At 38.0% G+C, this 12,357-nt stretch overlaps 1 protein-coding gene across 4 annotated transcripts in view; it reads right to left on the bottom strand.

Annotated features, from left to right (window-relative positions):
• The window catches only part of SPAG9 (sperm associated antigen 9), a 107,147-nt gene that overhangs the window by 16,282 nt on the left and 78,508 nt on the right, over window positions 1-12,357 (bottom strand). For 3 of the 4 annotated variants that reach the window (XM_054046712.1, XM_054046714.1, XM_054046715.1), the window contains 11 exons: window positions 12,205-12,334; window positions 11,606-11,698; window positions 11,041-11,208; window positions 9,870-10,041; window positions 8,195-8,422; window positions 7,470-7,665; window positions 6,340-6,462; window positions 5,640-5,720; window positions 5,021-5,088; window positions 2,013-2,161; window positions 329-500 (listed from right to left, as the gene is read on the bottom strand). In XM_054046712.1, the coding sequence (XP_053902687.1) occupies window positions 329-500; window positions 2,013-2,161; window positions 5,021-5,088; window positions 5,640-5,720; window positions 6,340-6,462; window positions 7,470-7,665; window positions 8,195-8,422; window positions 9,870-10,041; window positions 11,041-11,208; window positions 11,606-11,698; window positions 12,205-12,334 (1,580 nt within the window). The remainder of the gene's footprint in view (window positions 1-328; window positions 501-2,012; window positions 2,162-5,020; window positions 5,089-5,639; window positions 5,721-6,339; window positions 6,463-7,469; window positions 7,666-8,194; window positions 8,423-9,869; window positions 10,042-11,040; window positions 11,209-11,605; window positions 11,699-12,204; window positions 12,335-12,357) is intronic. The other variant, XM_054046713.1, reaches the window with a different exon arrangement.

Genomic DNA, 12,357 nt, shown 5'->3' with positions numbered 1-12,357 from the left:
CTTCATACACTTCTTCCCACTACCATCTTGTCTTCCTAAATAGTTCTGAACTCCTAATGGCTGTCCGCAGTGTCCTCAAGATTAGGAGATTGAGCCAAAAGGACCATGATTCTCTATAGTCAGTATTAGACTGTTTGACTTGGACACTAGAATCAGATGTGTTGGGGAAGTTAAATTCCATGCCATTATAGGATTTTGATGTCTTGTTTTAAGTTTTTTCTTTGGTTGAGACAAGCTGTTTGACCCCTGGTAGATAAAAAAAAAAGATCTAAGTAGCAACAGGAATGAAAAAACACTATGGTTAATTTTATTACAGTCAGCAACTTACCTAGCATTTTGCTTACATAGGGTTCAATGTCCACATCTTGTAGATGCTGATATGTGTGTGCATGATAGAGTCGGAGTGTGGAATCCAAACGAATAGAGACCCACACCCCATCACCCACCCAGGCCAGCTGTCTCACTTGGCTCTCTTTCCTTGGGTGTGCATCAAACGATTTCTATGGAAGATTGTACTTTGAATTAGATTGGTCTCGAAAAAGACAAGATGATCTCTCTTCTCAGCCAGATCTTATACATATTGGTAACTTTTCCCATAAATTGTCTACTAACCTTGCCTTGAGTGTTTTGTCAAGGCTTGGCATAGTGTTGCCTCACAACATACATCTCTACAGCCATTTACTATTAAATCCCCATTTATGAGCCATTATGATCTACCAACCCTTCTATCTAGATAGAGAGAGCGTGCACGAGCGAAAAAGTGAGAGCGAGACAGAGAGATCATAGATATTTATATTTTTGTTATTAGGTTCGCTGGTACAGTTTGAAACATTTGCCTAAAAAGTATTTGGCTCTTTCCACTGCTATCCTGTCCTCTTGTGTACAATGAAATAAATATAACATACCAAATAATCCTGGAGCTACAAGATGCATGCCAAATCTCAACAATAAGGTTGCATCAATTCCATCTAGTCTTCACTTTCTTTTCCCATATATTGGGTAATAGATTGCAAGATACTCTGAGCAAGGATCTTGGCCAAGATTTCCAGAGTGATTAGTGATTTTCGGAGCCCAACTTGAGACACACTTTAAAGAAACCTGGTTTTCCAGAGATGCTGAGCACTCAGCCTCTAAAAATCAAGACCCTTTAGTGTGTTCTCAAATTAGACACCCAAAAACTAAAGCGCCTAAAATCCCTAGTCACTTATGTTGGCTATTTCCTGTATATCAAACATGCCATGTACCTGTAGGACACTGCAGAAACAACAGTTTAGACCTCTAGATAAATTTTAAGTTTGATTGAACTGGATGACAAACGCCCTCCTAATACTACAAGTTAAAAAAATCCATCCCCTAGAAATAAAAGTATGGAAAGCCAAATCCTAGAAGAGGCTGCTGATGGAGGGGGGAAGACCACAAAATGCAGTATGTTGTGCACTTCCTCTCTAGGCATTGCAGCAGCTGATTGGTTACCAGGTTTTATTTCACAGGATCTGTTCAGAGAGAGGAAGTGTTGGTGATACAGATTCCACAAAAATTGATGTACACCTCTACCCCGATATAACGCGACCCGATAGAACATGAATTCGGATATAACACGGTAAAGCAGCGCTCCGAGGGGGCGGGGCTGCGCATTCCAGCGGATCAAAGCAAGTTCAATATAACGCGGTTTTACCCATAACGCCGTAAGATATTTTGGCTCCCGAGGACAGTGTTGTATTGGGGTAGAGATGTATTAATTTAATCACTTTTATAAACAGATGTGGGATAAGTTTTATACTCAAAGCAAAAAATCTGCTTTTTTAAAACCATAATGTGAAATATTATCCTTGAATTTTAGAAGATATTTGACTAATTTCTCTCCAAAAAGATCATTTCTTAATGATGGCCTGTTTCTGTGCTGATGAACAGTGTCTTCTCAGGATTCATGGATAAGGGTGCGGGGGTATGTTTAGACAAAAAGACAATGGCAAAAATTAATTATACTTTAAACAAACACTGTTTTAACTTGCCTCTATTTTCATGGCCTTTGGTTGAACAACATAGATTTTGTTCCTGTAGCCACACCAGACTTTATCATGTACAACAGTCATGCATCGGATGGAGTGATGAGGTCGGCCCAGGTCTAAGAGGTGATAGTTTGTCAAGTCCCACTGGCCATCTTTAAAACAAACAGGAATAATTCATAGAGGTTAAGCTCATTTGCAGAAGTTAATCTGCATACATATTTGCTTTTAAAATGGTACTTCTCTACTTTTAGAAGAGTAAAAACCATTGAGGAGTCCTTGTGGCACCTTAGAGACAAACAAATTTATTTGGGCATAAGCTTTCGTGGGCTAGAACCCCCTTCATCTGAAACCTTTTAGAAAAGTGTTAGATGCTCATTTAAAAAGTCAATTCAAATTCACAGTTATACTTTCCATTAAACTGAAACAACAATTAAGTGTGGGACTGTTATTGTCTAAGGAAATAAGTGCAATTTTTGTTCTTACAGAATGTGATTGTACATAGTGACTCAGTCAAAGTATACCAAAGCATTTTAAAAAGCAGTCAGATACTGCTAAATGCATTTGCTTGGATAGGCATATAACAGGTACAATGAGCAACAGCCTACACATAGCACTGAACGTTAGCTGTTTGAGCATGGAAATGCTGGCCATGCACGGAGGTTATCCCCTCTGTTGTCTAAAGTGTGCTATGACATCTTTAAATGTTGCCTACTATCTGTATGCCTTTTTTTAAAAATAGCACATACAACAGCGTCACTCACCATTAACTGGAGTTCTCCTCTAGGTTAATCTCCTCCAAAGATCATCATTCTTTGACATATACTTGAGATCCCTCAAGGACCCTGTCGCCATTGGAATTTTAGGTAACTAAAGTGAGTATATCAGTATCAAGCCAGTTGAGCCTTTCCCTATATTTGTGTCAGTGCTGCATGCCTGCTTAATATTGTTAGACGCTGATTGCAAGTATCCAAAGCGCCACAAGGAAGAGAGCAAATAAGTGAGGAACCTGTGGTGATGATCCAACAGGAGAATTCCAATTACTGGTAAGGAACACCCCCATCTCTCCTATTTGAGATCTCCCAGAGAGATCCTTACTCGGAAGACAGAAGAACAGTGCCTGTCCAGGAATGATAGGGCTGAGAATTTTGAATACAGATTTTGAGAAACAATATTATCAGAAAGGTTATGCTGGCAGCCATGACCAACTACTAATGCTCACAAAGATGCAGGGATATATAGTGCATCTTGTGGACATGACTAAAGGGCAGAATAACCTAAAGTCTGTTCTGTTTTGATAATTAAGTAGCTTTTGTTACATAGCTTGTATACAGAGACTTCCCCAGCTCTCCCATCTTCTGCCCAAAATATGAATGAGTTTTAACAAACCAGAAGGACAGTGGATTGGTTTCTGTAGAATTCAGAATAAGCCCTCACTTTCCTCAAATGCCATTAATAAGAACAATGTTATTTTTATGGAAAAATAATTGATGGGTCAAGAGTTCTGGCCGACATAATGGCTGGGGGTGCGGGGGAGGCTATCCTGCTAAAAGGAAGTCTTAGAAATGCTCAAAGAGCCTGGAAGACTAAACTGAAGTTTATGGAGGATATAAATCAATGTGAATGTTTTAAGGAAAAGATTGGAGAACAAGAGGAAAAAAACTGATCCCACCATGGGCCTGCAACTAAAAATAGACCTCTATGACAGACAACAGACCAGTTATGAATTGTTATGGAGATTACTTACAGCTTTGGATTATGTCTTTGAAACATTTGAAGCAATGCTAAAACGAGCGAGGAAGATGAAAACTTGATGAAGTGAGACTGGATAATAAAAAGCCTCCAGAAATTCACAAGACAAGGACAACTTCCAGTTAGAAGACTTTTTTCTGACTCCTTTGATTTCAAAGAGAAATATATTGGAGTATATTAACTCCCAGTGTTATTTTTAGTGCTTCTCTGGTGCAAAGGTTTTTTGAACTGATGGATGGTTTCTACCATTTGACATTAACAGAAAGGTCTTGCAGAACAAGTCAGAATGGTGGCCTTTACATGGCTACGGATTCAAGGCAAAAAATATACAACAACCTTCAAAAAGCCTTAACTTTGGACATAAGTGACAGTAAAAAAACTGTCCTATATTTATGACCTGATATATCAGAATTGGCACAAGACAGAAATAAGCAGCAATTTCATTGCTCAGAGGTGGGAAGAATAGTGACAACATAAAATATGGATTATTGACAAGAACTAGATTCAGCTACAGTGTGGCCAGGATCAATAGATAAGCAAGGTTTAATATATACCGTTCTCAAAAAGTATAGCGGGGGCCTAAATATGACAAACCCTGTTTTCAAGTAAGGGCATTAAGCATTCTATGACAAAAGTCTCTGAAGACCAGCCTCAACACCACAATACCCAACTAAGGCAAAACAAACCAAGATAATGTTAAGTTTCTGTTTTAAAAGCACGAAGAACTTGAAGTAGAGACAGGCATGAGTGAAACTAACATGGAGTTCAGAGGAACCAGCTGACTGAAAAAATCTGTACTGAAGGGGTGCACAACAATGATGGAGATACAGGCAGAGGGTCGACTGGCTTAATGCATGCACTTTACTTACTGTACCTATAATTCATAATTTCAATTACTCCACAGTCCTGGAGGCAGCTCAAAAGAACTTCAGAGTGAGGATCCATGGTGGTGATTCCAAGTAGGAGAAGTTCTTGGCTATCTACTAGAAAGAAAGGGAGAACAGGGGAATTCCTAATTACTATAAAATAAGTTTGCCTGAACATATCTAATGCTACACTTCATCAACCAAAATGCTAGCAAATTAGTTTTTTGACAAGGTACCCAAAACATTAAAGAGACTGGAAATGCTTGTTGTATTAACACTGTTTCAAAACTTAAGTAAAATATTCACTAATGATACATTTTATTTACTCAATTTCTATCATGAAGCATCTCTGTACCGTCATTGATTCTGTTTAAGGTCGTTCGGCAGAATGCTTACCAACTCCTCTGTGAAATATTGCTAACGTTCCATCAGCTAGTGCAACTAATACTATTCCTTTTACATGTCTGGAAAAAGAAAGGAGGCAAAAGTATATCATTAGTGTTTAATTCATATTATCAATATAAAAATATAAATAGGACATTTTACGGTAAATATTTCTTACAGTTCAGCATAATTTTATAAATGAAATTCACATTTGTTCTTAAATATATAGTTTTCTAATTTTTAGAATATGGTTGATTGAACAGAAGGGGCTGTGAGACGCACAGGCTGAAAACAGAAAACTGATAGTAACAATACATTAGCTACAAAGTAAGGAGGACGCATCTCTAGGAAAATTATAGTTTCCTCTTTATACAAGTCCCCAAAACCTGGAAATACCCTTGATATTTCAGTATCCATAAAATCCCCTTTATTTCCCCTGCTCCCCATTATGCTGGCTTAACCCTCCTCTCCATCATCTTCCCCAAAAGAATAAAGAAATGTAGTTTTTTAATTAGCGTCTCAATGAATTCAGAGTGGAAATCTACTTAAACTACATTGTAATTATGCTATCTATAATAAAGGTTCACTTTAAGTTAGCAAAATTTACAAAACATTATTTCAGGCAACTTACACAATACTGAGAATAGAATCTTTAAGTTTAATGGCATGAACACATTTCCTCCACTGGGCCACTGAAGAATGAACATACAAGCTGCAAGGACATAATTGGGATGAATTAAACATGAATACTTCAAGACCATGTTAATGTCTCAGACAATACAAGAATTGTAATCAATTTCGGCCAGGGTAAAGCTTTAATTATGGGAAAAAATTCTCTCATACTGAAAGTGCAGCATTGCTACAGCTAACCCACTGGCTGCCCAAAACATTACTGAACATCTATCCACAGAGCCTGTAACTGGGATATAGTAAATGTTCCCAGTGATCTGACATTCAGCACTACAGAATCCTTAAATAGTACCATATTTCTTTCAATAAAAAGAAAGCCTTTTCTAGAGACATGTCAGAGATCACTTTGTTTAATTTGTTATTGAAAAAAGATATTTGTTAAACTCCTACAATATATAGTACAGTATATTATGCTACAGAAGGATACATTCTGTATGTTCTATAATGCCAAGACACAATAAGGCATACTGAAAGGTACTACTACAGTTTTGGTTCAGAATTTTCTTCCTTTTGTGGATTTCCTCACACTTCATCTTAGTTCTTGGCACCCCCAGGTTGGTATTTAAACTCTTTCTGAAAGCAGGCTTAAAATGACTCCTAATTTTTTTAATTTAGTAGTTTTATCATTAGCATTTTCTTACCATCCATTCTGTGCTCCAAGCCACATTGTAGGTAAAAGGCTGCTCATTTTCTGTGCTTCTTCTCTCACTAGATCTTGTTCATTTGGCAATTCTACCACATCTTTACACAAGTCCGACTCACTACTGAGAAAAACAATAGTAAAGTGATAAAAAATAGTCTGAAAACAAATGCACAGAATGCTCAAACTATAACCCAGACACCAAATTCAAAGCTGTTAAATGTTTAAATATCCTGTGTATTATAAGTATATCTAAAGCAGAATAAGAATCCCATTAAGTATACCAATTGTACGACTGAAATTAATACCTTTTTAGAGTTAATTATTTCATGAGGATATCTACCTCTTATGAGGAATGAGAGGCTGCATTCAGCCCCATTATTCTGCTCCCATACAAACACACACACCAGGTGGAACCTCATGTGAATAGCTGAAGGCCTTGAAAAATCTCAGATGTTCCAATTCTATTTATTTAGTTAATGACTCCTACAAACCTCATTCAAGTTTTCCCTCAACTACCACAGCTAATGCACAGCAGTTGGCTGGACTGAGAAAAAAGGCAAGTTACATTTGCTCCCATACACTTTTGAAGAGCCAAGTGCCAGACATGAATTATAGAGCAAGTGTGATATCAATGAGTACACACCAAGTGTTGAACAATACTAAACCAGCAGTTTGCTGAAATGGTGGGTTGAAAGGAACAAATAATTAAAAACAGATTAACACACTCCCTTCTGGAGGTACCTGCGTAGAAAACGTAATGAAGTTGCACTGAAACTATTCTTCATTCTCACTTGAGACCGCTTTAGAGAAATTAGTGCAAGATATTCTACATAACTATTGTGTAAAGGTTAATCTGCACACACACTTAGAAACACTTCAGTTATATAAAGAACAGGAGTACTTGTGGCACCTTAGAGACTAACAAAGTGCCAATAGTACTCCTGTTCTTTTTGCGGATACAGACTAACACGGCTGCTACTCTGAAACCTTCAGTTATATAGTGCCTTCCAAATGATGGCCTCAAGTGCTTTACAAATACTGTATACGAACCTTTGTCTCAATAGTACTCTAAAATGGTATATTTATGAATTTTAATACATTTTAATGGTGTGGACATTGACCATGTACCTAGGCTGGTATACTGGAGAACTCTCTGTTGTATTCTGCACCCCCAAAGGATCTGTGAAGACATGCTCTGTATACACTCCGGTTTGGGCTGGATCAGCTAAATCTTCTCCTGACCCAGCACTGACTTCTGTCGCCTCCGTTGCTTCCTCTGCTGTTGGAACGTTTTCATCTACCACATTACTTTCAGCTGCAGTTTCTATGAAACAAATATTTCAGTTAAAAGCTAACTTGAAAACCATTCTGTATACACCATGGCAAGTGCATGGGCAAATTACTGTTAATTCTTTGCCTTCTATTTCCCTATGTGATAGACTAATCCTTTGGATTCCACTGAATAGCCCCATTAAATGGGAAAGGATTAGGAATTGAAGAACATGAAACAACAGCTTTTGACTAAACACTCTCTTCAGGTTTCTCTCAACTCATCCCTCTTGCCATAGTATCCGAACACCTCACAGCCTTTGGTGCATTTAGTCTCCCACCCCTGTGAGATACGGAACTAATACGATTACCATTTTACAGATGGGGAACTGAGGCAAAGAGAGACTACATGACTTCCCCGGGGTTACACAAGAAGCGTGAGAGAGACCAGGTCTCCAGAGGCTGAGGTTAGCATCCTCCTCTTCCTTCAATACAGGTCTATTCAATTTGTTCTGATGCTGTTGACAACTTACCCTGTATTCCCACTTAAAACTCTAAATATACATGGATGAATATTTTCATACCTGGCTGTTTATCTGTCACAGATGAGGCACCATTAGCATTGTGCGTTATGAGAGATCCTGTAATACCCTCTGCAGTACAACCAACCACTGTGATTCCTCCTAACAGGCTATCAGTTTCTGCTGAGCTGTTGCTTGTCATACTTCCACACAAAGAGGTCTTGTCCACCTGATTGGAGTCTGCTTCTTGTGACCCTTCCTCTCCTACAGGATAATCAGTTTCTCTAGCCCCTGAAAGGCAGATTAAGCTTCATGTAATTTCTTGGATACAGTAAAACACAGTGCATAATCTATCAAGCAATAAGATCCAAATTAGACAATAAACAAAGATATTTACAGTCTATACTGCCTGAATCACACGACTAGAACATCCTATAAAACTTGCTTTAATCACATAACACGAAAAGGCATCTTAAACCAAGCTGCCGCCTTTAAATTAAAAGTGGACAAAGTGATTTAAAGAAGTGCTGCACGCTTGTACCTTGTATGTCAGGTTTCTGTTTGAGCAAAACTTTGCAGCCAGGTTAAAAGTAGAATTGAAACGGATGCCGATAACAGGGGAAAAATGCTAACAGACCCTCATTGAATTCCCTTTGTTCTGATTTAAAATTTACGCACATAATTGCTCATTTCCAGAGGTAAGAACGTTGCTTTTGTTTTGTATGATATATTGTTTGAAATATGTATAATTCAAGACAATCCCAATAGTAAGAATCATCATATGGTGGCTAATTCAAGAAGTAGTTCCAACAGAGCAAGTTCATCTTCCTGTCTCACTTTCAAGGTCTGCACAACTCCATTCATCTACTTGCCTTTCTACACAGCCTCCAGCACATTCTATTCTTCCCAAAGTATCATGTCTAAACATGCCCTCCCTTCATCTCCACATATGCACCTTCAGACCTTACTTCCAGGCTCTCTCTCCTGCATGGAAAAACCTCCTTGATTTTACTATGTTACGCTAGCAGCCTCACTCAAATCTCCACTCAAAGGAACTTGCTTTTTCAAAGCCTACTAGCACAAACCCTCCACTGGAGGCTAATTTTTAATAGATTTTTTTTTTATAAATGAGTTAACAAGATGCACACAAAGCAACCAACCTCACCTGAAGTGTTGTATCCACCTACTTTTCTTTGCCCTCCCTACACACTCTATTGTCTCTTAATTAGATCTTCGGTTAAATGCTAAATGGTAAGACTCCTTGGGGAGGGATCTCATTGTCTCCTGTAAAAGATATCATACATCTCTATGGGCTCAATAAATACAATAAAATTAGAACCACACTTTGAATGTGGAGATCAGTGGAATACTCCCACTACTGAAGAGACTGTTTACCTCTAAAGTGGAGTACTGGAAGATAGTGGGCCAGATTATTGGTCCTATTAAGTCACATTCCTGCCTTGGTGTGGTTAAGGGCTGCTTTATGATAATGGCCAATTCCAGGATCAGAGGCGATAGAAAAGTGGCACAGGCCTGATGTAAGATTAAACCCAGTTTCCCCTCAGCTATGTTGTTTGTTATGCTGTCAGCTATAGTGTATTTTTATCATGATTATTAATCACAGAACTTGTATCCTTTTAGTTCGTCACCTCTAAAACATTCTGGCTCTAATTTTCTGAGATGAACACACCACTCCAGGGGAAGTCAACTGGCACCAATGATAGGCTGATTCTCTTACCTGGAATGCTAGCAATACAAAGAACATGAGAATTGCAAACAATAAAATTGTCTAGGATGTTTCCCGGCTGGTTAGCATCAACAATAATCACTTTTGTAGCGGCGTGTGTGCTAGTACAGATCCAAACTAGACTGGATAATTCTTCCTGATGTTTCAACTGCTTCTGCTGCTCCTGCAAGAGCAAACAGCGGATGTACTAATATACTAGAAGGGAGCAGGTGGCAGCAGTTTTAAAGATATATACCCATATATTATGTAAAACTCATATTGGACGGCTAGGCATATGTTTAATACTATTACATGAATAGGAAACTAAATGAAAAGTAATGAAACTATGCAGAGAACTATAAGTTTGAACTAGTGACTAACCTAAGACTGGTGTTGTCAGAAGAAGAGTTACATTTACATGCCTGCACGCGCTCTCAGTATTGCCAAATTCAAGTGTTAAATAATCGTGAGTCAGGCCCCAAAGTATCATGAGATTCAGTTTAAAAATCATGAGCATTTTAAAAAATAAGTTGAGTTTTTTCTTTGCTTTCTAGTTTCTGAGGAAGTCTTCATGTTTTACTTGCAATCATTCAGGATAGAAACTTTTTAAAATGAAAACAGATTTTCATGCAATCTCTTGAGTTCAGAAGCTGGAACTTTAATACATAAAAAATGTGGAATCATGATAGAATTGTGAAAGTTGGCAATGCTGGTATCTAGATCAAGTAACTACACAGATTGTGTAAAAATACTTAGCTATTTATTTAGATTTACCTCAGAGCCTGTAAACATCAGACAAAACGTGAATATTTATTTCAGTAGGTGGATACAATACAAAGCACCAGGTTTTTTGTCTGGATCATTTAAATTCTACCTGAGAAAACTTGCTTATCCATTGCTGACTAACAGAACTGATTACCAATTAAGTACACCTCTACCCCGATATAACGCAACCCGATATAACATGAATTTGGATATAATGCGGTAAAGCAGTGCTCTGGGGGGTGGGGCTGCATACTCCGGCGGATCAAAGCAAGTTCTATATAACACAGTTTCACCTATAACGCGGTAAGATTTTTTGGCTCCTGAGGACAGCATTATATCGGGATAGAGGTATTATTTAAGTAATGTTGATAAAATATGCTCTTAAATATTCAGCATTATAGAACAGAACTAATCTTACCTTGAGTTCCTGGTCTAGTCTATCTAAGCTACTCTGAGATCCTGTTTGGTGCTTGTTCCCATCTGCATCCGAACCTGCTACATCATTGTAGAATACACTGGCACCAACCACAGAGCCTCCATCTCTTGTCTTCCCTCCTGATAAGTTCACCCCTACAGCACACCAAAGCTTGAAAGAGAAGAATTTGAGCATTTCACTTGCAGAACACATGGCTATTTTGGCTTATGAAAGTAATAAAGGAACTAACTATGTAGGCTATAACAGGAGTCGAGTACAATTTTTTACAGTACAATTTATGGAAGACCTAGCAGAAGAGAAAATGAGTCCATTATTCTTAAGAATGCAATGTTTAAAGAGCATGAGTGTAAACTCGAATAAATGTGATTCTGCTGCAGTATGCATTCTGTATCACGCATTTGCTTTAGACGCCCAGCTTTATTACCAAACGGATAAGAAAAATCATTCAATATTTTAGGTTTCAGATCAAGGAAGTTAGCAGTTCAATGTCTCATTGTCCTCCATCAAGGGCTATCTCCTCTAATTTTCATAATTCTAGAAGTCCTACCTTCATAGATGTATCCTTTTCATCTAAGGGTCTCAGATAGACAGGTACAGGCAAATTCTTCATCTTGTTATCACCCTGACCACCATTTGCTACCTAAAAAGAAAACAAAATTACACTTTCCCCTAAAAAAACATCACTGTTTGTGAACCTTGTCAAGCACGCAAGACAATATTTTGCCAAGGCTGAGGGTTGGTTTGGTTCATGGCCCATAGTTTGGTCAGCACCACTCAAAGGAAACAAAGATGACAGCAAAAACATTTCAGTGCCTTTTTAAATAGAGTTGATATATTCTCTTTTAAAGGACTGAGCTTGGAGACCCCAGCCTTCCTGCAAATTAATGCTCCAGTCTTACTAAAGTTAAAAAAAAAAAAAAGTGAGTTTTCTTCTACAGATAGTTGCCCTTGTCCTTCAGTTGGACGACTAATGCTGCCTTCTCAAGGTGCTAATTCAGAAAGCAGACTTATTAAAAAGCTATCTGACAACTAGCTATAATATACTAGCATCAAACACCACAGTTTTAGGGAGCCTTAGTACTTTATCCAGTAACTATTACTTATGGTTATTGTTAAATACCTTAGAAGAAGTCATAATCACAATACCTGTTTGTACTTCTGAGGCAGACTCCAGCCAAAAGCTTGCACTCTACCATCTTCCTTTTGAACATGTGCTTTCACTTGGCGGTATTGTTCTCGTTTCTGTTCTCTGCGTGAGGCTAAATTGGCTTCAGATCTAGAGGGAAAATGGATATTTTT

Source organism: Malaclemys terrapin, chromosome 13 (assembly GCF_027887155.1).
Source record: "Malaclemys terrapin pileata isolate rMalTer1 chromosome 13, rMalTer1.hap1, whole genome shotgun sequence".
In the NCBI taxonomy this organism is placed as follows: Eukaryota; Metazoa; Chordata; order Testudines; family Emydidae; genus Malaclemys; species Malaclemys terrapin.
The sequence above is the reverse complement of the archived record's forward strand: the minus strand, read 5'-3'. Positions and strand labels throughout refer to the sequence as shown.